The 27,947-nt window shown below is 40.5% G+C and overlaps 1 protein-coding gene across 1 annotated transcript in view; it reads left to right on the top strand.

Annotated features, from left to right (window-relative positions):
• brip1 (BRCA1 interacting helicase 1) overlaps positions 1 to 27,947 on the top strand; it is a 74,318-nt gene that overhangs the window by 20,198 nt on the left and 26,173 nt on the right. Inside the window, exons 15-25 of the mRNA XM_046388571.1 lie at positions 7,699 to 7,858; positions 8,199 to 8,320; positions 17,027 to 17,139; positions 17,232 to 17,314; positions 17,742 to 18,059; positions 19,518 to 20,240; positions 23,465 to 23,935; positions 24,959 to 25,026; positions 25,624 to 25,702; positions 25,839 to 26,051; positions 26,290 to 26,432. Coding sequence (XP_046244527.1) covers positions 7,699 to 7,858; positions 8,199 to 8,320; positions 17,027 to 17,139; positions 17,232 to 17,314; positions 17,742 to 18,059; positions 19,518 to 20,240; positions 23,465 to 23,935; positions 24,959 to 25,026; positions 25,624 to 25,702; positions 25,839 to 26,051; positions 26,290 to 26,432 — 2,493 coding nt within the window. The remainder of the gene's footprint in view (positions 1 to 7,698; positions 7,859 to 8,198; positions 8,321 to 17,026; positions 17,140 to 17,231; positions 17,315 to 17,741; positions 18,060 to 19,517; positions 20,241 to 23,464; positions 23,936 to 24,958; positions 25,027 to 25,623; positions 25,703 to 25,838; positions 26,052 to 26,289; positions 26,433 to 27,947) is intronic.

The following is a 27,947-nucleotide window of genomic DNA, read 5'->3' as shown; positions in this document are numbered from 1 at the left end:
GATTGTTCTGGGTCTGCTTGTACTGCTTGTACACACCAGTAAAAAATCCTGTGTAAATGATGTCCACCGGTAAATATGATGAATAATATATTATAATATAACAGAATAAATAATAATAAACATAACATACACCCTCTTTATTATTGCATAATGTGCAATAATATCTAACATGTGCAATAGTATTTGCTACATCATTTTTGATTTTATTGATATTTGTGGTGGTTATTTATTCTTGTTATTATTGCTTGTTCTTGTTTTTTAATTCCAAATTCACCTTCAGCTGCGGCGCTTTCAATTACATAGCGTAGGACTGTGCAATAAAAATGAAAATCTTTTAAATCTTTTTCATCTTTTCTTATCTTATCATTTAGAATCTTCAGTTTTTCACATTAGGCACACACGCAGTCATGTTTCCATCACTTTTGGGGACATTACATAGACTTACATTAATTTCCTGGAGGATTAAAGCAGGTCTTAAAGCAGGTCTTCACTCTGATATTTAATGATTTACGTTATGGGTAAATGCACTTGCATCTTGTCCCCATTGAGTTTCAACTGCAAATACTCTATATCATGGAAATGTCACTAACACATCATTTCCCATCAAACGCTGGACCTGTGTTCCGCTTTTGGCTAATTTTGTTTTTGCCTTTGGCATATTTGCATAGTATATGTTGGACTCGCATTTCTGTGTGTCACATGCAGCGATCATCTGTTTGATTTCTCTGTAGTCCTTGTTTGCTTGCTATCCCGTTGCATTCTCAAACAGATGATGACACTGCCATTCAATCTCTGAAGGAGAGCTAAGCATTGTTGTTTTCTCATTTTACCTTCCTTTTTGTCAGCCTGCGATGCTAGCCAAGGGGCGACTATGAGCTGTTGGATGTTTTTTTTATTATTGATAGCCATGTAGGAGTCTTCTATCTCTCTCTCTGCTGATGCATAAATATTTAATCTGAAGTCAGCTCTTAAAGATGAGGAGATGAAGGGATATGAAGGGTTGGGGTATTAATTGGAGCCCGTGGAGGCCTTGTTGGTGCCGCTGAGTCCCGTCTGCCCTCTGATGTGTGTGTGTGTGTGTGTTAGTGTGTGCGGGTAAAGCAGAGAGGATAGGTCATCTCCAGACATCCCTGCCCAGTGTGTCTAGGTGATGGCTATCAGCCCCTTGTATACAGCTGGCTCATTGCAGGGTCAAGGAGGTGAACGTCAAGGTTGTGTTTGCAGACCTCATATACACATGGACATAAATACACAGTCAGAAGTACACAGCTGGATGCATTAATTCCTTTTAAGTTTTTAGGTTTTATTATCCCCTTAAGGCAGACAGAACAACAACATTAGGAGCAAAAAAAATCTGTCTAAATCTGACTTTTGCTGTCTTTTTTGGTTGACGAGAAATTTAGTGCATTTGTTTTTCTGTAACTAAGGTTGTCGCTTCCCAGCAGTGCCATCGATGCACTGAAGTCAAATGAGTGCAAAGAAAACTCAAGAGAATGTTGGGCATTAGTACACAGCTCAATACATTTCTTTTTTAAGATGCACAGACACACAAACTATGCGTGTAATCATGGTCACACACACTCAGACTTTCCCAGAGAGCCTGCACCGGTGCTGTGGTTTTGTAGCACTTTAGCCTCAACAGCCCCCCAGTTAATGCCCATTAAAACCACAGTGGACCCTGCTGTCTGGTCCCAGCCGCCAAAGGAAGGGACCAATGCTCCACTGGAGAAGGGGAATGATGGTTTATTAAAAAGGGAAAAAAAGGGTTTTGCAGAGGTGAAAAGATGGCAGAGAATACAAGATGCTTTTAAAGGAGATTGAGACAAGGGCCATTAGGTGATGTCGCCTCGCTGTCTGTGTGAAGACGCACCCAGCGCTGGCGCCTGGGCTCCGCTGAGCATGTGTCAAATCAAAGTCAAACCGGACTGCAGGGTGAACACCCACCAGCACGCACTGTCCTCATCTGCTCAGGGGCATCTGAAGCACCAATCACACAGCTGCAGAATTATTGTTATTTCAAAGTGAAGCTGTTCTGTCTGTGTTTGGGCACATCTTAGATTCATGGGTCAATTTGCCCTCCAGATTTTTTTTTTATTTAGAGCTGAGGTGATGTTTTATGGCAGTTTTTACAGTGGAAAGTTTAAGGTTAATGGTGTTCAACTAAGCTGGAGCTTTTTGGGGGGAGGCTTAGAGTTTCACACTTAAAGATCATGTCTCAGATGTAGCTTCACTCATCACCTTGTTCTGATACAGTACACTACAGTAGCAATTAGCTAGCTGTTAATGCATTAGAGATATAATTAACCATATCGTGATACAATAACAAATGTTGGGCTGCGATGATTGTTCTGTTGGTTATTAATCACTTAGTCATTTAATCTAAAAATCTAAAAAGAGCTTATTCCAACCCCCCAAGAGTCCAAGTGATGTCTTTGAACTAGGAAGTGTTTGTTGTTGTTTGTTGTCTTCCTGTTTGTTGTGTTTGGTGGCTGCTGCAGTGACCCGTAACCGGTGGATCGCTGGTTCGATTCCCCGTCCCGGTGTCCATGGCTGAAGTACCCTTGAGCAAGGTGCCTAACCCCCACTGCTCCCCGGGCGCTGCACGCGGTCGCCCACTGCCCCGGGTTTGCTGTGTGTGTGTGCACGTCACTTGGGTGGGTTAAATGCAGAGCACAAATTTCGTTGGAGTGAGTTCCCTCCAATGACAAAATATGTCACTTTCAGTTCAGTTTTTCAGTTTTAGGAAGCCCAAAGACACCCAGTGAAAAATGACACAACATGGAGAAAAGTGATGTGAAACTGCAACCAATGAATCTTTGATATTCTGGCCATGTATATATATTTATATATATATGTGTGTGTATAGAGAGAGAGCGAGATGCATTTTTCATCATAAAATAACAATCTCAAAATCCTCCCATATATGTTTAGATAAACATATATCTCTAAACATATAATTTACATTTGACTAAGTTTAATATTTCTTTCTTTATTTTGAAAAGAGGAAAAGCAGTTCTTTCAGCGTCTCCTTTACTGGGCAGCAGGCAGTGTTTTTGCAGCGTTCCGTTGTCACCACCAGTGTGGCTTGCTTGTGTAGAGCATCCAACAAGGGAAGAGCAGCCGGCCAGAGGTGGCAGGTGGCTTCTTACCACCAGTGTTGGCGTGATGGTTGCTGTGATATTTTGGAACTGAATAATTTACAGTGCAACAACACGTCTCCCCTCACCACTACGAAATGTGGCTCCTGGCTGCATGTTTCATTAATGCCGTCGCCTCCAAACCCCTTCCATAATTCAGCAGGCACTGGAGGAGCTGCAACGTGTCGCCACACAGCTCGCTGACACCAGGGACACGAGGAATGAGATAGAGAGAGGCCGGATGCAGAGGAGGTGAAAGATGGGGAGATAGTACGGGGGGGAGGAGAGGAGATGTGCGAGAAAGAGTACAGTTCACTGCTTCTATCTAGTTGTTTCACCACCTTGTCCCAATTGGCAGAAAGACCTGGCCCACTTTACCGTGTCACTGGCAGAGCCTGCACCTACCATGCCTAGAAACGACTATAAATTATTCACTCTTTGTTGTGCCTCCTTATGTGCTAAATACTGCTCATTTCCATTTATGTTGCTGCATCATAACTGTGCTGCTTTTAAGATCTCTTGTTCAAGTCTAAAAGTGGTTGTCAACAAATAAATTCACCAAATAAACTCAAACCCTGCATGTGCATAACCAGTACTTTGTCTCAGATATATTTTCAAAAAAATATACTTTTCTAAAATAGGCAGTGTATTACTTTTTACTCTATCTGGCATATACACAAGTGACTGTACTTATTGAGTTTTACAGTGGCGGTCCTTAAATAACTACCTACCTAACTACCGGCTGTTTTCATATTTTTTTAGTGTTTTGTCTTGAATTTATACAAAGAGGTGTGTAGTTGAGCATGTAGATTGACATTTTATACCCCAGCTGAGTCTGCCAACTGCACACCAGGTCTCTGTCAGATGTTGTCCCTAAATTATTCATGAAGGTGCTCGTGTCTGTAATTTTTGTGTCTTCACTTTCTGTGTTGAGTGTGTAACACTCACGAGGCTGAAAGCCTTAGCTGAAGGTGCTGAAGATCTGTTTGACTGCACCATGATATGCTCTGCTTCACGCCTACACCCATGCATTTTGATTTATTAGGCCTGTCTTGTGATCTATATGGCTTACATCAATGCTGACTGGGGCAATTAAAGTAACACCTGCAATGACATGCAAATTAATTATAATTTGTAGTTATGATTTGTAAGGATTTGTGCATATTGCAGCCATGCTGTGTTATAAACCAAGGAGACTAGTATTTCTGTGGAACTAGAACTGTGACTGTTAATAGTACTGAAAACAAAGCATGAACACAAAAGGAAGGCAGAATTTTTCATTTTATTTTATATATGGTGTAGTTTGATGTGTTTTCAATAACAAACTTCTGCTTTTTTTTTTCACGTCTCTTTTTTCAGTAGTTTGTTTTTCTTTACACAGTCAGTACTTTTTCAGTGTCACCGGTTTCCAGTTTGAACCCTTTGTCACCATTTTAGTTTGGAGAAAAGTGAAGAACTTTTTAGAGTTGCAACCCAAATAAACACATCCTCATCATCCTTCGGTTCAATTGTTAAACCAAATGCCACCTCCAGTGATCTGCCACTGTTGAATATTGTCTTGACAGGGCTGCAGTGGCCAAATACTGTATGAAGTGCCAATGTTTCAAGCCTCCAGTGAGCACAGAAGCATCAAAGCTGAACTGTGGAGGAATGCCGTTGACTGGTTGAATCAAGAATATGATTTTGCCCCTTAGGAATATCCCAAAAAATGGAGGGATTTGTGTGGACCTGTGAGGCTTGCAACTGTGGTGTTGGGGACAACACCTCTTGCTGAGGCCTTCTGAGACAAACCGACCAAAGATCAGATGGAGAAACCCCTCCTAGAGCAAGGTTCATGAGGGGTGCTTGCTCATGAGTCTACTGGCCTGGCCAGAACTCACTGAGCCCTGAAGATGTAACATGGGGCTGCTGTCCTGTGGGACCATTACCTGTATGACTACGTGTAGTGGTCTGCTGTGTTTTCAGTTGTATGGCATCCAAGGGCGCATTCTTGGCCATGCCAACCACCAGCAAAGATTCATGGCAGAGATCCCTGGGTCTCTCAGTTTGTCCCAGTTTGCTTCTATGCAGTTGTGCAACTAAAAAACATTCTGATTGTCATTTGTGCCAATACATTGACAATTTGCATACTGGGAAATTCTGGATGTACTGCTGGAGAGGGCATTGGACAGCTAGTCATACAGTATATTGTTCATAAAGAGCATCTACCAGATAGGTCAAAAAGCACCTAAGCCAAAGCACAGTAATGTGGTTGTATCATCGGATTAGCAGCTGCCAGCCAAGACAGCTGGGGGTAGGGGCATACCTGTCATTTGATTACCACATGGATCATGATGTGGGGTGCTGTTAAACAAAATTGTTAAACCCAAACATGCAACAAACGTGAACTGGGAACGTCTCGTGGAGGCCCCTGTTTGCAAGTCCTCTAACTCCTTTCTTTGGAGAAATTTGATGAGATGGATATCCAGATTGGATGTATTTACAGACTGCTGGCATCCAAAGATACTCCTCTTTTGAATGAGCGATGACTCTTTCAGTCTTTGATATGCCTAGATAACTAAGAGGTTTTCCTTCATGCCTGCATTTATCGTTACTTATGGTCTTGTCCTCACAAAAAATGATCTTTTTTTGTTATTTAATGGTAAAGTTAGCAACCTTTTCTGCAAATGATGAAAGAATTTCTGCAAATACCTGTCACTTATAATAAGTAGGTTCTGCAGATATGATTGTGTTGGCTACAAGACACAGTTCTTGATTCTGTATTTACTGACCATGTAGCATAACTTTCATCAGTGAGAGAATTTTGTATTCTGCGCCTTGTGGAATCAGCTTCTTTCCAAGTGCAGCCTAGCAGATAATGGCTGTTTTGTTTAGTGGTGGATCTGCCTAAAGTACATAGCATGAATTATTCATCTCTTGCTTAAGATTGCACTGGAAAGCAATTGCAGGACAAACAGTTTGCTGAGTTGAAGATGCACGTAAGGGGAGTCCTTGTCGATGTAACACTGCATATTTAGTGAATGTGCCATGTTTTATTGATGCAAATGTCCTGGCTTCACTTGTTTTATGAGGCACCAACCTGACGAATTCTTCCCCATGCTTCATTTCACCACAATGAGGCAATCAGACTGGCATGCAAGAAACTATCGGCGCTCTCATGCTGTTTCATTTCCGTCTGCCTTATTGTTTACCTCTGTGCTGCACAAAATCCACAGAGTAAATTTCTGTTTAGTTTTGCGTATTGTTTTGAGGTATACCTGAGTTGGCCTTTGATGCAGGTCAACATCATAAGGTGTAGTGATGGGGATAAGATGTCAGTGAATACACCCCAGCTTCCTCTCATCTGGTGGCCCCATCTGCGTAGGGCCAGCTCAGGCTTTATGGGTTGACACTATTAGTCTGTTGAGAAGTTTTCTGTTGACTACAAGAAGAACTTCTACTTGACCCCTCTAACACATTTCCAATCCAGTGATGCTGCTCTTTGATTGTGAAGCCATGCTTATTCAAGGATATAATCTGCACTGCACAAACATGAATGGGGCCATGGTAGGATGAGGGCTTTTAGATCAATGTGCCTCTCCTGAGAGCTGCTGACTTTTTGCACTAACAATAGTACAGGAACCGTGATTTTATTGCAGGGGGGCTTTAAACACATTAGTGTGCAAGTAAAGAAGAGAAAGCCAAGTTATTTGAATACTAGTTAAATGCTTTCTGTTCTTTGGTGCAAGGTGTATGTTTCACAATTGGAAAGTACCATAATGTGATGCTGTGCTATTGCGTTGCAGTTACATACATGGCCTATGTTTTTCCAATGTCAGAAGATGACCTAGGGCTTTGTCTTGACTTGCCTTACCTACTGTCATATCATATTTCCCTAAAAGTGCTGTTTCTTTCCTTAGGTTTTCTGTAGGTTGTCTTTGTCTTTGTTTAAGCACTTTTTGGACTTAAGTAGTCTCACATTATCCCAGATCATCAAAGTACCATAGCTGCTGTCTTTCCTGTATACTGATATACTCACTGACTGCCTTTATCATGTCATGGTTAGAATCATAAGTAGTGTAATTAATTCAAGCTAAAATAACACAGGTTTTCTAAATTGAAATCACGTCAGTGGCAAATATTCACATTGCCAAAACATAAAAACAAGCTTTTTGACTTTAATGAAACAAGACTAAAGATGTATCTACACAGTCTTTTTTAATTAATCTAAGCAGCTACATACCGGCTGGGGGTCCTCACACATTAGTGTTTCTACCAAGGGCTCTGTCCACAAGTTGAGATTTTTAAACCGCTTTTCTCAGCTCAGGCAAAGTTTTACAATTTTAAATATAAAAATTCCATGGATCAAAGCTATGCAGGTCTAAATAATGCATTCATGGAGTCGACTGACAGATTGATATTGCCATCCATAGAGCAATGCTATATTTGTCAATGCTATGCCTAGCCAGCCATGTTGTACATTCACTCTTGTGATTCTATTTCTATGTGATCAATTTTTACATTTTCAAGAAATGCAAGGCAAATATCTATATTTCCTGCATGCCTCCTATGATTTCATCAGATGCTGGACAAGCTGCGAGATCGATGGACTAATACAGGTCTCTGGGGGAAGCTAGAACAACAGAAAACAGTGATAACAGAGCCCCGTGGCGGTGGCAAGGGGGATTTTGATGAACTGCTTCAGACGTACTATGATGCCATCAAATACTGTGAGGAAGGAGGTGAGATTGGTAAATATCGCTCTGACCTTTGGACCAGCTATTGACCTTGCTTGATTGGTGACATGATTTCAGTAAAATAGTGCATTCATTTGATATAGTCCTTGCTCACTATGGAGAACTGAGACAATAAATTCTGGTAATTCATTTAGTCCGACCTAAAATGTTTTCTTTCCTAGTTTAGTAATTGATTGATTTGTGACAATGATGGTAATAGTGCTGCTACATCTGAACAAAGTTATTTGTACAGCTACACCAATGCTTAGTTGTCGTAGTTGCTCTTCTGTGTATTACATGGTAGTTACTGTGTTCAAAGATACTCTGTGATTTTCTTTTGCTGCAGATGGTGCACTGTTGATTGCTGTCTGTAGAGGTAAAGTGAGCGAAGGTCTTGACTTCACAGATGACAATGCCAGGGCAGTGGTCACCATTGGAATTCCCTTTCCAAACATCAAAGATCTCCAGGTAAGCAGAATCATGGCAGTATACTCTTCAAAAACTCTTTCAGTTGTAAACACTGAATAAGATGTGTAGATCAAAGGTCCGTAACCTTCAAGCCATGGAACATTCACTACTGGCAAAAAAAAAGGCTGAATGATAATTTTATAGAATCTTATATTCTACTATTTTGCTATAACTTCCTTGAAGTTTACAGTGCAGGATCCTATCCCAGTCGACTGGACAAGATGTGAGGTACACTCTGGACAGGTCGCCAGTTAAGTTTGTGTTAAAATCTGAAATAGAAATTGTTTAAAAAATGGTACCCAAAATAGGGAGAACTTCCTGGTATAAATGAGCGGTACCTAATATCTGTCTGGCATTAGGCAGCCTATACTGTTAGAAACAGTACGGTTATAGACATGGCTATTCTCTCAATCACACAATCACACTAGATCAACTACTGTAGACCAACACACTGTTTCTCTTACAGCTGGCACACACTGGCTGCATGAGTAGCATGTGTGTATTGCTGATCAGGTACACTAGGTGATGGACAGCATTGTTCTTGTGCCTTGGAAGACCTAAAGTGACCTAAAGCTAGACTGGCAGCAGATTTATCTAAATTAATTTAAACTAATTATTATCCTTCAAAATTTCAACACAATTTTCTTTCTTCATGGTCCCATGAACCCAAACAAGGTTCCTTGTACCTGAAGCAGCAAAACAACCCCACAGCATTATGCTCCCACCACCATGTTTAACTGTGGGAACTGTGTTTTTAGGGTTCCCTTCCTTCGCTAAACAAAAGCAGTGTTCATGTGCTCAAAAAGTTTAGTCTCATCAGACAAAAGGAAATACTTCCCACCACGATGAAGAGCCCTCATAACAGTCTTCCTTTAAACACCAAGTCCAGAAGAGGCTAGTTCAGCAACAATGATCTTGGCAGAGATCCAAGGATTCTTGTTGACATCTCTGTTTTCCCAAAATTTTGAGATCTCACACTTTCGACCACACACAAGTTTGTTTCTAACGGAATTTGTTTCTTTGTGCTTTGCAATAATCCGTCATACAGCTGCTCTAGACTCTGTGAAACTCTCGGAAATGGCCGTATAGCCTTCCCCTTTAAGGTTAGCATCCACTATCTTCTTTCTGAGTGCCAGACTGATTTCTTAACTTTTTGGCATGATGAAATAACCTCTTACCAAGAATTTAAGAGCAGTCCCTCTCAATCAAGTTTTCAAGTGACACTAACCTTGTTCGTTGAAGTCCCTTAAGTAAAGTTCAATGCTCAGGTGTGTTTTGAAAGCTGATTGATTGGTCAGGTGTTGTTTGAAAGCAAAAAAAATCACATGGGGACTAATTATTTTGACCACCTCAGTTCTCACTATATTTGGTATAAAGCAAACCTGAATATTTATTTTACATTCCAAAATGTACCAAATAGAGGCCTTTACATCGATGAATGTTTTTCTATGTACAAATTTAAGAATAATGCAAACTTTGGGCAGAATTTTAGGGAAATATTCCATAGTTCTTTGGGGGCTAATAATTTTGACCTTAACTGTCTATCTCTATTTGCAGTTGACTGAAAATCTTAACTTCATTACTTGAGTAATGCTGTCCTTGGTTTGTTAAAATGAGTACCATGATAACATTGGCGTCCAAACAGTGTGTGTGTAAAATGTCCACAATGCTGAACATTTTGAATACCTTGAACACAAAAGCATATCTCGCAGACATACTCGGGCACACACACAAACCCACACCAAATCAGCACATCTCTTTTTGGTGATCCGTAAAAAAAAATCCCAAAGCGATGTTGCTGTGTCTACCCTGTCCTTAGCAGATAAAGTTGACCTTTAAGTTTGACTCTCTCACCGTCTCCCACCTCCCTCCCCTTTACTCCTCCACATCCTCCTGTCAGAGCACGACGGAGCTTTCACTAACCTGTTCTGTCACTGTGGCAAGACGTGTGGGTGATTGAAGCTTCCCAGACCCTTTCACCTTAGCCAGAGCTGTCAGTTTCACCACTGTCAGCTCTCAGGGCATTGCTTCCCCTGTTTGTTGTTGTTCTTCTTGTTGTTTATTTTGTTTTTGTTTTTTTTTTTTGGACTATTATTGTACACCTGATGGTGGCACAAGATTTACAGTCTAGCATTTTGTTAAAATGCTTTTGTTTGTTTTGTTTGTTAATAGTTACAGGGTTTTACACAACCATAAGACTTATAAGTAGTAAAAAAATATATAAACTCCCAATCTCTTATGGCTGAACATTAGTAACAATCCTTGATGCTCATCCCATCTACCAAAACCCATGCACAGTAAACGTACCAATTGTTGCCATCAAGCAGAATCCACCTGGGCGACAATAGATTAAGAAAACACATCTTACAAAAATGTCCTGCCTTTAAATAAAAGGAATTATGCTAATTACTAAATAATATGTACTAAGAAAATGCATTGTAGGTTTTATAGCCAAGCAATAGAAACAGTACATATTTGCCTTATTTGGTACTGGCCTAAATATACCGCTGCACATCTTTATAAGATATCAGCCTATTTAAAGGATAAGTCTGGGTATGTTTCATATTTTTCTTACTATCAAGTCAAGTAGTGTGTTTTTTTGTGAGTGCGTGCGTGCATGTGGGCATGCGTGGTGAAAGTACTGCCCCTTGTGTGAGTAAGGTTTGTTTAAAACTGCAGTTGTCAGCTGATAGAGAAATTAGAGAGCCTTTTTTTTGATTGTTCAGTTTTTGTTCACTGTCAGGTGTTAATTCAAGTGATATCATTAAAGGGGGGATGAGTGCTTTTCTGGAAGGATGCTTAATTTTTAAGTCTCGTTCCCTGGTTGTCCAATACTAACCCTTCGAGTTAGCTGGTGAGTCTCAAAAATCACTTAACAATAAAGAATAGGGGTATCAGTGACCCAAAGCAAAAGGCATGAATTTTATTTCTGCAGCATTGCTCAGATTTCTTCATGGATCCTTGTGGGTCTTTGTGTCTTAAAACAGATAGTGACCTTTGCTGTTTACATCATGATGTTGACTCCTATAAAGCCATAGCTATATAAATGTAAAGGCAGACTTATGGTTCTGGTTCTGATTTGAATGTCGTTTGTCTGGTTGTGTTGGATCTGATTATATTGTAGAAGTGTTGTAAGTTACTGGGGGTGTGCCATTCAGACCTAACAGACCATGCTTGTAACATCTTTGTTTTTAAATTTTATCCATCTCTTCTTTCCATCTTAAACCTCAGCTTTGCCCATTCCCCCTTTTTTCTCACTAGTTGTCTTTCCCTCCCCTGTTATCTTTTCTTTCTGTGGCACAGCCAGGGTGGCCCCAGAGAAGCCCTGCGGGGCTCTAAAGGTCTTTGAGCTAACCCCCATTATACCACTGAGAGGATGGGGACACTGACACTAATGACTGTCAAAGACATGGTGCTAGCTCTTGTAGCATGCTAAACAAACCCATACGCTGCTGCACCACACTGTTTGTAAGAGTCTCGCACACAAGCGCATGTAGGCTCCTGCAAAGATCTATCTGCTGGTCAATAGTGAATGCTTTTGCCTGCAGTTAAGTGTGCCTTCTTCTATATGTTTCTATATTGAGAAACACTGGTAGAAGTGCAGTCCTTTTTTCATAATTCCATCCTAGCTGTGACCGATAACCCTTTGCTGCTACTTTTGTTCCCTTCCTAACTTGTAAAACATCAAGTTTTCTTTGTTCCCAACATTGTGTTATGTCACTGCTATTCATTACTCCAAAGTGAATGTACAATAAGAGATCTCTAGAGATCTCTTGATTCCAATTCAGAGGGATATAGTGCCATTATACAACATTTAGTGATGCACCTTGATGCATCACAATTTCCGATTTCTATACATGAGGTTTTTTTCTCACTGTGTGATTACTTGCTGCTTATAGTGTATGATGAATTAGCTTTCATTATCTTTGTTCACACTCAGCCATCCTCACGAAATCTCAAGAAGTAGCCTTGCTTAGAGCATAACCTGTTCTGTCTCTCTAGTCAGTAAACTGTAAGGAACATACAGCCCGGTCATAGTGTTGACAAGTGGGTTTTGCATTCCTGATTATCGACTGTTGTGCATCGAGACATACTCTTTTCAGAGAGAGTTACATGCATCTGAGAATCAGTGTTTTCTCCACCCCTATTCTACAGTGTGATTGATCAAACTTTCTCACCTGCTAAACTGAATCAGAAAGGTCCTGATGCATCTCCTCTTAAGATCAATACAGCGACTGCATGACAATCTAAAAACAACTGCATCACAAAATACATACATGGCTGTGATACAGCTGTTTGATAAATGTGATAATATCTTCTGTCAAAAGCCGCAGGCCTCTGCTACATCATGGGAGACACCAGTAGCTGTATTGCTTCCCATTTTAACAGTGTTAATGTGTTAGGGTTTATTTGTCTTTCAGCACATTTTCACCTACGTGAATGCTTCATATTAACACCTGGTCATATTTACTCCACATGTCCCACACTGAAATCTGTTCCCTCAGTGCACACAGGCACACAGGCACACATGTTTATGAGCCATTTTCTTACATAGTCACTTCATAGAATGTGCACGTTAGCACTGGTGCACATTCTCTTAAGAGCGCACATGGACCCAGACATATGAATTCATTCATTCTCTGCCACACTCACACGGCAGCACCCCATTGCTAGGATAAGAGGTGTAAGCTCAGCTTCTCTCCATTTAAACCACTCCAGCACTTTAGATGCCTGCATGGCCTGCATTCCCAGACAGGCATAACTCTCAGACGCTACACTTTAAGCGCATAGCATGGCATTTTACTGGCCTGTTGTGTTATTGTGACTAAGATCAAAGGTTGAACTTGAAAAGTCCTCTGCGGAGAAAGGCTCTGCCAAAGGTGGTATTACATTTATGTTGAGTTTTTCCAATGGCATGTTTTACAGTGAACAGTCACGTCCTGCGTGAGTGAGTCAAACAATGAGTGGCTTTAACAAGCAATAAAAAGACACTTACAACTGATAAGGCATCTCTCTTAGTTTAATGAAGGGCTCAGCCAGCCTCTTGGCTAAGCCCTTCATTAAAGACGTCCATGAGAGCATTTTAATTCTAAGGCCTGTGAGCATGTAAAATGGATGGATGAAGGGGATTTTTGAGGAATGTTGAAGAATTTATGGAAATCATCAAGGAGAGATTGTGATGAATGTTTCAGGCACGCTCAAGACACTGTACATATGGCTCTTCAGCCACTGAAAGAAAGCTATATAATGCATGATCACCACTTTTACTATCCTGTCAGCACAATGGGCCAGCTGTAGAAAGATGTCTTAGGCCTTTTATTTACCCATTGCCCATTTTAACAGTAATTTATTTTGCTGGGCACCATAGCTGTAGAGATTAACAGGATTTGTATTTTACATATCTGTTTTTCCATTTAAAATCTAAGATTAAATCTAGGACTAGCTGATATAAAACTGTGAAACTAAACAGGCAGTGATTGCCAGCTTTCTGTCCTTGATGATTTCCAGTACTTGGTACTCATATATTTTGGTCTGTACCAATATTATGACAATATTGCTTTATTTTACCAGATATGGTTATGTTTGTCTATCAGGAATTTATCTAAGGGAGTTGTCAGCTCACACCAATTGCACAGTCACTATCCAGCCTTTAGTCAACACAAGTCCACAAACAGCACACTCTGGGTTATACAAGACACAAATATGAATACAGCTGAAGTATAAATGGGATATACAGTATATATGAATATAAATATACAAGTGTACAGATATGTGTATGTGTGTGTGTGTGTGTGTGTATATATATATATATATATATATATACACACACACACACACACATTTACACACAGGTAACACATTTGTTACCTGTTGTCAAGACTGCATAAGTCAGGTTTGAAATAAGTCAAAGCAGTTAAGACAGGGACCACAATGGTGGCCAAGAGTCTAAATGGACTCAAGACAAAGAGCGAAAAATCAAACTGACCATTGAATGCCATCATATTGCTGTCTTCCGCTTGTTCATGATGAAATTATTCTAATTTGATCACATCAAACACTGTGTATGATGAGCGAACCACATTATCATTTTGTTCCTGAGCCAGAAAACCCATCAATTAGTCAAACCCCCCACCAGACTCAGACAAACAGAGCTGCCACAATTAGTCGACGAATTAATTAGTCGATTGCAACAACATTTGTTGCCAACATTTGCTGGTTTCATCTTCTTCAGTATAAGGGTTTGCTGCTTTTCTTTGTCATTTATAATAGTAAATTAAAAGTCTTTGGCTTTTGGACTGTTGGTAAGACAAATGAAGCTGTTTAAAGACAGCCCTGAAATTGATATGAGAATTTTTTTCGCAATTTTTTGATATTTGTAGAATAATGATTAATCATGAAAATAATCAGCAGATTAACCTATAATGAAAATGTTTGTTAATAGCAGCTTTGGTCACAGAGCCCACAAGTCCAACCTGAAATAACCTCTTCTTGAGCCTGAGATCCAAGTGAAGTGCTATAGCCCTGTTCCGGACCGATCCCTATTCATTACCAGTCAGAATGTGTGCTTATTCCAGCAGGAAGCCTCAGCCTTCAAATGTATTCAACTTGACTTTTATTTTCATTTCACGTTGCAAATGAAGTTTACTTTTTGTGGATGATATCAAAGAATAAGTAGGATTCTATATGTAGTCTTGGTGAGAGCTGATCCATGAGTATGTTTGAAAGCAGTGTGATAGTCTGATGCCCTCGTGACACACACACACACGGACCCACACACATGGACAATGTCTTCAAGACGCGCCACTCAGCTGTCAGCTCAGCCTTATGTGGCAGATGAGGCGCTCAACAATCTTGGTGACAGGCACAAGATGTCCCGGACTGCCAGGGGCGTGCACACTGACACTGACGTACACATACACACACCCTGCGTAAAATGTAGCTCAAACAGATGCGCTCAGCTGCGAATCATTCCTAGTGGTCAAATATATGTTTTAAGGGATGAACAGGTAGCTGTAGAGGACAAGGCCAAAGCAAGCGAGTGATCTCTTGACATTTTAACTAATCCCTTCTAGCTTGTGGTTTCTTGCACATTTGCGAGATTTGCTAGCAGCCAGAATTGGCTTTTTCACATATGCAACCTGTCATGTTAGATTGGACAATGACATGGTACAGACCAGGGATGTGATGGCTCGAACGCTGAAATGGACTGTGATTGGATTTAGATGACACTGCCGGCTCGAGGCTACTGGCCTTTCTGTTCAAGCTGTGGGTTCAGAAGTAGATTCTTTAACTGCTCTGGTGTCTCATACATTGGCAGACATCTCACCATGAAGCCAAGACTTCCTCTGACATGACAGTTGCTTCCCACTGACAGCCTGCACTACTGTTGTCTGATAAAACCTGTGATTTTAATTCTCCTGGTGAGCCTTGGTCTGTCATATCTATCATACAAACCATTGAAGGCTTCCAGTGTCAGTGTTCTGGTTGTTTGTGGTGGCAGGTGTTGCTCAGTTGTTTGCATGCTTCTTAGGTGAGGTGCGATTAGTCATAGTAAAACTTAGGGGTGGCATTTAGGATGTCCTGTGACACTGCTTGTTTGTTTATGTACACAAGCCCAGACAGGCCACAGTGGCATTGCGTGATGCGCGTGAGGGAATAGGCTGTACCTGCCACGGCCCCGTGTTTGGTGGCTCAGGGCGAACACATGGTACCTGTCAAAAGAAGTTAAACCCTCGTTCAGCAGCCTGCTCTGCATGGCATCCCATCAGACGCCAGCTGAACTTTTCACTTGTCAATTCTGAAAGGTTAGCGCTAAAATCAGCAGCGACAGATGCAAATGGATGGGTGCTTTCCTGGCATTTTTGTGTAGGGATGCTTCATGTCACCTAGACCACCTTGTCTACCCCCTCCGAGCCTCACTCTACGATGTCCTGGCCTCTGTTTAGCCCCTCAGTTCCCCTTTCAGAACACATCTGTCTTTGAGGGAAAGTATAATTACCCTCTTCAGGTCCTCAGTAGAATTTTTGTGGGGCTTAGTTTGCCCACTTTGTTTTCCCATTCATATTCAAAATCAATCCAATTGATTCTCCATCATTAGACATGCATAAAACCCTCTGCCACTTTGTCGAACAAAGTGGAGTAATTGACTTCTAACTACTGTTCTCATCCTGCTTGTGCAGTTCAGTGCAGAACCACAAGAGCAATCAAAAATCATTATCAAAAAAACATTAATCAAAATGCTACTGCGCATGAAACTAAATCATTTCTGTATTTTTTATCCATATATCCAACTGCATTCCCTTTTTTATTGCTACATCCAAATACTTGAATTTCTAATTAGATTAATATGAATCAATTAAATTGAATCAAAATTAAAATATGTAGCACATCTCCAATATATAATATCATCTTTATTCTCTAAATGTTTGTAATTATCTAGGCTTCATTGCTTTGTTGTGTCACTATTTTCAAAATATCATGGTATTGTTGTGATGTATAGCAGTTAAGGTGGCTTGTAAGTCGTGTAACTATATAGGAACCAGAAATGACCTCAGACATGACCCTGATGAATGCAAGCTAATTGAAACATTTGATGGGTTAAGCATGGTGTGCTGGGAAACATCTGTGCAGTGTGTTTAATCTTAACATGCATCCAAAGGCATAAGGCATGACATCATCTTTTAATACACTGGCCTGTGGTTTCAGGTGGAACTGAAGATGAAGTACAATGACCAGCACTGCAAGTCCAGAGGTCTTCTCCCCGGCAATCGGTGGTATGAGATTCAGGCCTACAGAGCTCTGAACCAGGCCCTGGGGAGGTAAATCTGTCCTCTACAGCTGGAGTGTGTTGGGTCATTTACTTTTGTGCTATTTATCTTGTACACGTAACCCTTCAAACTTCATTTTCCAGGTGCATCCGCCACAGGAATGATTGGGGTGCCCTAATTCTAGTTGATGACCGTTACAGGAATAATCCAAATAAGTACATCACCGGTATGTTTACAGTCTGTGACCATCGACTGAGTTCATTTGTCAAAGTGCACAGCCTTAAACACTAGATGGCAATAGTTATCCACTGTAAGATTATTGCTAGTGTCTGGTGTGTGTGTGTGTGTGTGTGTGTGTGTGTGTGTGTGTGTGTGTGTGTGTGTGTGTGTGAGGATATGTATTCCTGCAGTTGAGAGGACAAAATGGCCTGCCTTACTTATGACAAAATGCAAGTCACCACAGTAGTAGTGGTGAAGACATGCTTTAAGGTTAGGTTGAGGTTAGGGTTTGGTTAAGGTCAGGGTTAGGATTAGGCAAGTAATGTTTATTGTTATGGTGTAGTGGTGGTTAAGACTCCAGGAAATTAATGTAAGTCTACGTATTGTCCCCAAAAGTGATGGAAATATGTCTGTGTGTGTGTGTGTAATGTTAGGTCTGTCTAAATGGGTCCGCCAGCTTGTCCAGCATCATGACACCTTCAGCAACGCCATGCAGTCTCTGGTTGCATTCTCTCAGGGGCAGCAGAAGGTGCAGGTGGCCCCTGCAAACAGTCGGACCCACAGCTCGACTGTCTCCTCTCCAGATAATCACTCGCCAGTAGCTGTAGAGGGACAGTGTCTACCCAAGGCCTCAGAACCTCACACACCCTGCTCACGTGTCACACTGCCTGACCCTCAGCAGGATACAAGCCGCTCAACCCTCCATTTCTTTCCTCGTACACAGTTGAGAGCTGAACAAAAGGAAAAAGCGGGTGAGCTAAAACAAAATGTGGAAAGAAGAGTTTTTTTCTGCTGCAAAGTTGCACAGCAGTTTTATAATTTGCAATAACGATTTTGGAAACTGGTCTCTGCCTTCTCGATAAAAGTACTGTCACTCTTGAACTGGTGATGTAAGGTTTACGTCTGCAACATTAGGAAGTGCAATTAAAATGCCACCTCTCGCAAATAAAATTGGCAACTCACTTGTGCAATCAGACAAATGGTTATAAACAAACAAACAAACAAAAAGAAACAGCATATTTTTCCTGGAGCTGATGATACATGTACCTAATGGTGAGCCATCTTCCTTCTTTTTCTCATTTTTGCATGAGTTGCACAAGCGCAGCACAATCAATCACCTGGGAGAAAATAGTGGTGGGTCAAGATAAGTGAACATTTCAGCCATCTTAGAATAAAGTAATTTAGTTGGCTGGCGTACAGGGGCAACTGTTTTTCAGGCAAGTAGAAGTGACAAAGTGAAAACATCAACGTTGAACCCTGTATATGGAACAGAGGAAAGATATATTAACAGATAGTATTTGTTACAGGTTTATAGTGTCAGAAAAAAATAGTATATCATCAGCCTTACTCTTTAAATATCAGTATGTATGTTGATACATCTTTCTGTGCTATAGTTAGGCACTGTATTATAGAACAAAAAATGTTATTTTGAAAATGAAGTTATATGGGATACCAGAACTGACATCACTGATACATTTCCAAGGAGGGAAAAGTACTATTTCAGTATATAAAAGTTTTCATTCTATTTAATCCAGATAATGGTGTGATGAGGATGGTGCTGTTACTCTCAAAAAGAAGAAGCTTTGCTTAATAAGTGCATCAGATTTAAGCCCATAGAGTCACACTGTCTAGTACCTAGTCTGAAATCATGACATTTAAATCAGCTCTGTTCTTAAAAGATTGTAATCAAAAGGTGCATGTCATTTTTTTCTGCTCAAGGATGGATGTGCATGACATCATCACAAGATGTGTTTGCACATTGCCTTGGCGAGCACCCATTGTCTTGGGGGTCATGACAAGGTTGAGCTGTTAGCACAGCTGAACTCAGTTTGGTGGATAGGGGTGGTAGTGTAGCAGTAGCCCCCCCCACCCCACCCTTGTTGTTGGGGGTGGGGGACATGAGATCAGTTGAGTGGCTTGCCTCATTACTGTAAGGTCTTGTGCGTGCCTGAGTGGCGCTGGAGCGAGCTGATGAGCAGATGTTGGACTGTTGCTTTTAATTAAATCCCCTTGACCTTTGTTTGGGTTATATTGAGCGTAAGCCCACATTTATATCCTTTTTTTATATATAAAGCAGTCTTGGCAGCCATGGTGCTTTGCTTGCCAGTCTCATTTCATGATGAGATCTATATATATCTCAATATGTTTGTCTTTGTTGGAGTTCAGCTATATGTTAGTATTAATAAATCTGCTTTGTTTTCTTGATGCAGAATGTTCAAAGATGACACACAGTCCCACAGCAGAGCCCCTGTCACATCAAAAAACAACAGCACAGCCTCTGTACCACATTTTCAACTCCAGACCCATCAGCACCTGCTTCAAGAGGCCAATCTTTAAAGTAAAAACGCCCAGTGATTCCGACCAGCATGAAGAAAGCTCTAGTCATTATGAGCATGAGGGGAAACAGCAGATCAGATTCTCTGCACAAAAGAAAGCTGGAGTGATTTGTCTTGAGCAAGGAGCTCCAAGCACTTCCAGTGAAATCAAAGTGGAAACACACAGTGCGGAGCCTTCTACAGTAGCAACCCCTCTCAGCTGTGAAAGTGAACCACCATCTGCAGACAATGCTGATGAGGAGGAAGAAGATGAGGACCAGACTGTGTTCTTCACCCCGGAACTTTTTGAGGGCGAAGCCAGCCCAGAGAAAGAGACGAAGACCAAGTTGCCTCCCAAGATGGAGAGCCCTGCCCTGCTGTCAGAAGAGCCTTCTGCCTCTGAGAATGCCCAAGGGCAGGGGCAAGCCTCTGCTTTTGAACGACAGAGTGATATTTCAGTCAGTAAGGAGAGCACAGAGATGTCACAGAGACAGAAAGAAGGAATTAAAGGACAGATGCAAAGCGAGGGAGAACAGGCAGATAACCAGAGCAGACCAACCTACAATATTTTTCGCAGACTGTCCAGGTCCGGGCACAAAGCTTGCTCCACTGTAACAGGTAACTAGCAACCCAGGAACAAGAGGGGTATTGTGATATAGGAACCGAACAGAATGTCTTTTATCCAAATAAAGTGCAAATAACATATGGCCAAGGAGTTCCCACCAAGTTTGAACAGTGTATCAATATTGAAACAGATTGCAGAGCAATGTAAAACACTATATTCATTTCACACCACTGCTGCATAGTTCATTTCGCTGAATGTCCCAGTACAATGTTGTCTAGTATCAAAGTATGTTACTGCTGCCTCAGACAAGTAGCCCACACATTATTACGCACATAGTAGATGATGAAGCTTCAGCCATCTCAGATCCGCTTGTTATGTGGTGCGACAGCACATCTTATTAAGACCATTAAAGCCCATTCTCAGTTAAAAAACACACAACTAACCGAGAGTATTTAAACTGCGGCGCTGATTGAATGTGCATTTTAACAAATCATTAAAATTCTAAACCACGAACTCATTTGTTTTCTGGAGAAAAAGGTAATCGTTGTCTGGTTTAATGATGTGTCTGCAGATTATGGGTGAGGAATGAAGATGCTTTAGACATGGCTGATTGAATTTTCAATTCTAATTATGTGCTGTAAACTTCTACATCTTCTTCTACTACATCTTTCAGTGCAAGTATCCATGTAAACTCTGTTAAGAATTTTGTTAATTAAATGTTAGCATTTATTCATCCCTTCTCCTACACTTTTTTTTTTCTTCAACCACAATGACATGTTTCTAATTGGCCCAATTTCAGTGGTGGAAGTTAAAGTGCAGAAATATAACATGTTGTACTAGCTAGATAGACCCAATAAACAGGAAACTAACTGTATATTTTCACGAGAAGCTCCACCGTTGCTTGAATGTATAATGAAACACGTTTACCAATTAAACAATCTCCATATACTTAATCTAAACACATACAACTTAGCCAGTGATTTTCTCACCAACACGATCATTTACTGTTTACTGTTTCCCTTTTTGTAGTCCTTAGATGTTATTTCACTCCTGTATAATTAATTGACAGTTATATCTTAACCTTGGCTTTTGTGCTTTATTTTTGCAGCACAACTGATTATTTTTGACCTATGTATGTGCAATCAGCAGTTTAATGGCCATATTTGATTGTCTGAGGAACCGAGGTCATTTAATCAAGCCAATGCTAAATGCACAATCATCAAACAGGCTAAGGCAGGCAGAAAAATGAGATTAAACATGATTACACTGATGTGATTTGTCTCATTACAGCTCAAACTTCACCAATGTGTGATTTGTGTAGACGAGCAGAGTAGACAAGTGTTCCATTAAAGCCTTTCTTTGCTCATCAACTGCCTCCCGAAGACCCTTGTATATGTAATCGTGCATGACCACTCGTTAACATCATCAAAACACAGAGCAAGAAGAGGCCAACCAATGTGTGTTAAAAGCACTTAATAGGGAACCCACATTACTGAAAGACTCAGTAATGGCTGTGAATGACTGTGTTTTTTCCCATTAGACTAATTCATTCTTTCCCCCGACTCTAAATCATTAAAGCTACACTAAGACAACATTGTTATTTAAAATATAAACTGGATTTGGCCAAAACCACCCAGAGAAAATGCAACAGAAAAAGCACCCCATCCACATTAATTGAAATCACACAGATTTGTGCTATTTGGCCAAATTAAAGTCTAGTATGAGGAGTGATCAGCACTCTGTTCACCTAACGTGACTAGCCAAAAATTTAGAGAGGAACTTTCATCTGTCTCACAACTTTCTCAGTAATTTGTCTGGAAAAGTTGGACTCTTTCCTGTTGTAATCGTAGACAGGCCACATTGGAAAACTGGAATAGTGATTCCAAACCAAGGATGTGTTAGCACCAGTGAGTACTTCTGCAGACAACGGGAGAGCCAGTGGTGGAAAAAAGTATTCAGGTCCTTTAGGCTTTAGTAAAAGTATTGATATCACAATGGAAAATACTTCACTTCAAGTAAATGTCCTACAAAACCTCACTTAAGTAAAAGAATGTACAATGAGTTAAAAGTACTCTATGTATCAGAAGTAAAAGTACTAATGGGGCAGTAAAATGTTTACTGTTATATCTGATGTTTTTGGATTAATACTGCTGCATTAATGTGTATGTTGTATCTGCTGCTGGAGATGTTTAAAGCTGAGCTCATTTGAACTACGTTATATACTGTTGGCTGGTTTAATTTACAGCAATGAATCATATTCTGTAAGATCATCCTCTGAGAACCATGTATCTCTAAAACATTTCGTGAGTTCATTTTTCTTTTCAGCTTTATGATGATGGATTTTCTAGCTAGGTAGGGTTTATTTAACTTGAGAAGGAGGAGAATTTTCTCAACACGTAAAGAACTCAACACGTAAAGAACATTTCATCCTTAAATTTGTCACAGACATTCAAAATCAACACATTTGGCAAAAATCAACACACAAATAGGATCGCAACTTTGTGTTTATGCAGTGCCCCATTTAAATTATTCATCGCAAAAACCAACAACCAGTTCAGGATATACTCCCATCAAGCACCTGCTGCAGTTGGAATTATGTGAAAAATAGTTAACAGTATGGTGTGTTGTGGTATTTTTCCTGTTTATCTTGCAAGTGTGGAGGCAGCAGTTGCAGAGTTTTTTTTTATGGTTCTATCTATCTGTATCTCAAAGTCACATCAAATCAGTGCGGTGTTTTGGTGTCTAACCAGTCAAACCTTGGGGTATGTTGCTGACACCAGCCCTGCTGGATCTTATTTCATCATCTCCCAAGCTCTCACAGCCCATTGCATGCTGTCAGTGCAGGGCTGTTTTAGACTGAATGCTCATTCAGTCATATTAATGAGAAGAAAAATATTTAACCTGGTTCAGCCCTTGCTGCAGTGTGCAGGTGCACATGCTGGCAGACTGTAATGTAACAAGAGGGCAGGGCTTTACTGCACAAACTTGTAGACGGGTAAAAAAAAACAAACAAACAGCTTTTTGGGGTTGTAAAATCCTGTTTTATAGTGTTCCAAATGACTTTGATGTAGAGTTGAGTTTTGAAGTTAGTTTTTGACCTCGGAAAGAACTGTCAATGTCTGTAGTAGTTTGAACTCCTGGTGCTGCTGACCATTGCAGATTCAAAGAATGACCACCAGTTTCTCTAATCACTTTTCCAACAGTATTTCTGTTTATTCTAGCTCAGGAAACCATGACTGCCAAATTGATGCCTTTCCCAACAATGTCACATTTACAGGTGGAAGCTTTGAACTCAAGAGTGTAGGGAGAGTGAGTTTTCAGCAGACTATGTCCAGGAGCAGCCAGAGCAGGACAGACCAGGCCAGAGCAGATCATGAGTTCAAGGCAGTGATTCTGGATTTGAAGACCAGACCATCCAGAGACAGACCCAAGAGAGTATGCAGCTCAGAAAGAGACAGCGTTCAGCCAACTCTTTTGCCAAGGGTTCAGGACAATAGTAGGATTACCAACGAACAGACAGAACACATCTTCAAATTAATTGTAGATGACAGAGAGACTGAGTCAGGAAGGTCCTTCATGGGTGTGAGAGCACACAAGGTACCTGCTACACCTGTTACTTTCACTGAGTTTGACATTGTGACTCCCAGAAGAGAACACATAGGGGGTCTGCAAGGCACTGCAGCAGCAGGAAGTGGACCTACCAGTTCAGCAGTGGATAGTCCAGGAAGTCCACGCGGCAGCCAGAAAGGTAAACATATCTATATAGAACTTCAAATCACAGGTTTGAATCCTAATGCTTGATTTTATTCTGAGTTGTGCTAAGCACTGAAGCAGTCAGTTAGCCACATTTGCCACTGCTGACCTCATGGTTTTTAAAGTGTGGGAGTGGGGACTTTTCACATTTCTTTTTTACAATATATCATTTTCATAATTTCCACCACTGTAATTCTGCCATTATGATCAATCAATGGATGGGAACAGTGTTTCAGCATTTGTTTCTTATAACTGGTGTATAGCAAATTCACCACATGCAAGGCAATCACAGCTGTTGTGGTTTCTATATGTTGTATCCTTTGCTCAAATGCTCTGCTGCAGCTAAAGCTTAAGTCCTTGTACTGTTCTACAAGCAGTTTATTTTCCACAGTGTAAAATATTTAACAGCGTGTGACACGATGTAATGAATTTCTGGTGCTCCAAAGGAAATTATAAAAAGAAAGTTCCATCTAAACTCTTTCTGGAGGTGAGGAGTTTATCAGGACTAGATGATTATCGCTGCATGGCCACTACTTTAGCTTCTGGAGTGCAACATCCACATACATGACAGCACTACTAAAACACAGCTATGAGTAAATGAATCAAAGTCATAAACTGACTAAAAGATCCTAAACTCAGAGTAGACCATGCACTGATTCCAGCACTTGTTTTAGCCCAGACTGTATTTGTTTATAATGAGTAGTGAAAGTCATGTGGACTATCAGTTCTTTGGTAAATGCAGGTTCATAATAGCTGCACCTCAATGGAGAGCTGGACTTCTTCTTGGCTTAAATTGCATTATATCACATCATGTATTGATGTATTATTTAAATGATTAATAAATTCAAATTCATCCAAAGAACAAGAAGTATCAAAAAAAATGTCCAAAGTGCATTAAAACTACATATACTCAGTGTGCTTAGGTTCATGCTGGAAAGAGAATAGAAATGTCCCTGTAAGCGCTTATTTTTGACAAAAGAATCTTCTTTTTTTTTTAATCATGCTGAAAATCTGCAAGCTATTAAAGTGCAGAGATGTTGCAAGCAGAAACGCAGAAGATTTAACAAGACCTGTCCGAAAAGAAAGGTAAGTGTCAAGTGCTGAACTTTATATGAGTGTGTATGCGTATATAATGAATATGTATGTTTACATTTAAATTCTAATAATACCTTTCAAGCAGAAGAACAGTCTAATTAAACAGGTGACACAGATAAATATTGACACAGATCAGTGCTGCTGTACACCTGCAGTGATGGTTTTTCTATTAAGTCTGTTTTCTCTGTGGGCTGCACACAGAAGCACATAAAGAAAACACAGCAGATAGCAGTGATTCAGATCACCACATCCTGTGTGAGCACTGTGTGAAAATCAAAAGATCTGACAGAAGAAAGCCAGCTGATGTCAACATGGCCACTAAAAGCAGTAAAAGAATAGCACTAAAATAGAAAAAAAGGTTTAACGTTTAGACTTTTGCAAACCTTTTCTCTAAAAGCCAGCTGATCCAAAAGGACCAAATCAATTTCATCACTTTGTAGACAGTGTGTGTTAGAAACTTAAAATAAATTGAGTGTTGTTTTCAGTAGCTCCTCAAAGATTGCTTATGGCTGATGGTTTGTATATGAAAAGTTCAGAGGTATGGCAGGATTATTTAAACTAGAAAGAGACTTTTTGTTCTACTTACAGAGAGTCACAGACCAGAAGCCCTGCTCCTTGGGTCTCTACTGTTCTGTGTGTGAAAAGGAACTACTTCCTGTTGCGCACGGTAATTTCTCAGAAATCCCTGTTATGTGTCATTTTATTTAGCACAGCTAAATAATGTAAATCAAACCATTAATCCAAGTCAATGTGTTCAATTTTGGCACTGATTCAGTTTTTACTGTTATTACTTCATTTTTCAGGTGCATTAAAACGTGCTGTTTGTGAATCTGAACATTTAGCTTTTCTGGGAAAAGACACATTTATTCCTGCAGCATCAACCTGCCGCTGCAGGTGCGCAACACATCAGCCATTAGTTTCTGACAACTCAGGCTCACTGTTAGTTGTCCAAAGTCTCACATCACTGAAGGCCCTAAGGACTGCTCTGCAACCCTACTGTGATACCAGTTTCACAGGTGAGTTGACAGCTGGTTTGAGTAGACATCTTGTGTGTGTGTGTGTGTGCATCTTTCCAGTCTGTTTTTTTTTCTTTTTTTTAATCTGCCAAAGCTTTTTTTTCTCCAATCCCAATTGTAGAAACAGAGATTATCATTCATATAAACCTAACCTTTCACTGTAATCCTTTTATGGCACTTTTTTTTGCCTTAATGTCAATAAAGTTGCATGCTTTCCCATTGCTTCTCATTCATGCAGCATATAATGCCATCTGGAACCCTGAAGACAGCTCTATTACCCGATTCCTGCAGTGCAAAGGCTGTTTGTCTCAAAGCCCTGTTCTGCCTGCAGCTTTAATTGCAGCAGAGATCCAGTACCCTCAAGACATGGATCAAGATCAGGTAAGCTTCATGGGTGGGAATAAATTAGAAAATGTACATGTTCTCAGTGTGCACACACAATACATATAGAATGTGAGATCCTTTTTGGCAGAAACTACAACCTCAAAATTCTTAGCTCTCCTTTTGCACGGCAAATCACCTCTGGTTCAGAAAGGGTTGTGCAGAAGTTTATGCAATGCCTGTGTTCTAAGCCAAACACTGAGCAAGGAGGAAGCTGTGGGAATTCTAAATGAATAATGCTAGTGAAGTGTGTTGCACGTGGACATTATCATGCAATCAGTCACTTGAAGAAACACAAACCACGTGTGAGTGGTAAACAGCGCGTTCAAGCAGGTGCTGGGTATTTGCCTACATTAGTGCCTCACAAGTTATCTAGAAAGTCAAAAAACATATTCTTCATTCACATGCCAATCAGCTGCTTGGTCATTATCTCAGATTAGGGAGGACATTCAAAGGGAAACTTCTCTCCATTTTGCCTACACCCAGAGCCTCTCTCTCAAATGCCCTAGGTCTGCTTTAGAAACTACAGATTGTATTTTTGTATGCCCTCATCCATGGACCCAAAGAGTATGGAATTCAGACTGAGAGAGAGAGCTCCTTCTCTGGTGCAGTGCATAATAAATGTTAAAATGTTAATCTCATAGATTAAAATTCCAATCCTTCATGGAACATCTGTTCATTATCAAAACCGCATTCACGTTAAGCGCGTGTTTAACTCATGTGGCTGTGTTAGTCTAAAACTGGTCCCTGAGTACTGCGTGTGCTGCTTACATTCTGGGGTTGTATCGAGACACCTTGAGGAAAAGAACATTACAGCTACCTGTGAGGCAGGGAGCGTGGTTGTTGACCTCCGACAGAAGCGCAGAAAAATGTGCTTCTGTTGGAGGTCAACTCCTTGAGATGTTTGCACACTGTGATGCTGCAGAGTTACTCAAGCATGTGCCGCAGAGGGCCAAGTGTACGCACACACACACACACACACAAGGCAGACAGTTGTTGTTAGGGGTTAACTGAGGATGATGCAATAAACAAACTCAGTCAGCTGCAGCTGTGTTGGTGTAATAGCAGACAGGTGAGGTTAAAGGTTTATCTACTTTAAAGAAATACCTTTCTTTAAAAGTTATTAAATGCCAGGTTTCATTTTATCCTATATTCCCTTTTGTCAAAAGCATCCCATGGATATCCCAAAACAATGTTTTAGTCCATCTCTCATTATTTCCTTGCTTCACTTCCTTGTCTGTGGCTCTCAGCCTAAAGCCCATTGGTTCCTAATGAAGACAAATCTTTGAAACAGCTCACACATATAGTTTGATTTTTCAAAAGGCTCAGTGATTTCCTGTTTAGCTGGCCAATGTAATTTTTTTAGCAAGGGTTATTCAAACAGGGATAGACTGTTTTTTATTGGAATCTACATTTAGCAGTGAGTGCTCATATGGGATTGAGTGAAAATAAGTGTGTGTGATCATGGTAAGGAAGAAGCATGGCATCTAATAGTTTTTGCACAACATTGGATTT

This window comes from Scatophagus argus, chromosome 5, assembly GCF_020382885.2.
Source record: "Scatophagus argus isolate fScaArg1 chromosome 5, fScaArg1.pri, whole genome shotgun sequence".
NCBI classification, from domain to species: Eukaryota; Metazoa; Chordata; class Actinopteri; family Scatophagidae; genus Scatophagus; species Scatophagus argus.
This window is presented reverse-complemented; position numbering and strand designations above follow the sequence as displayed.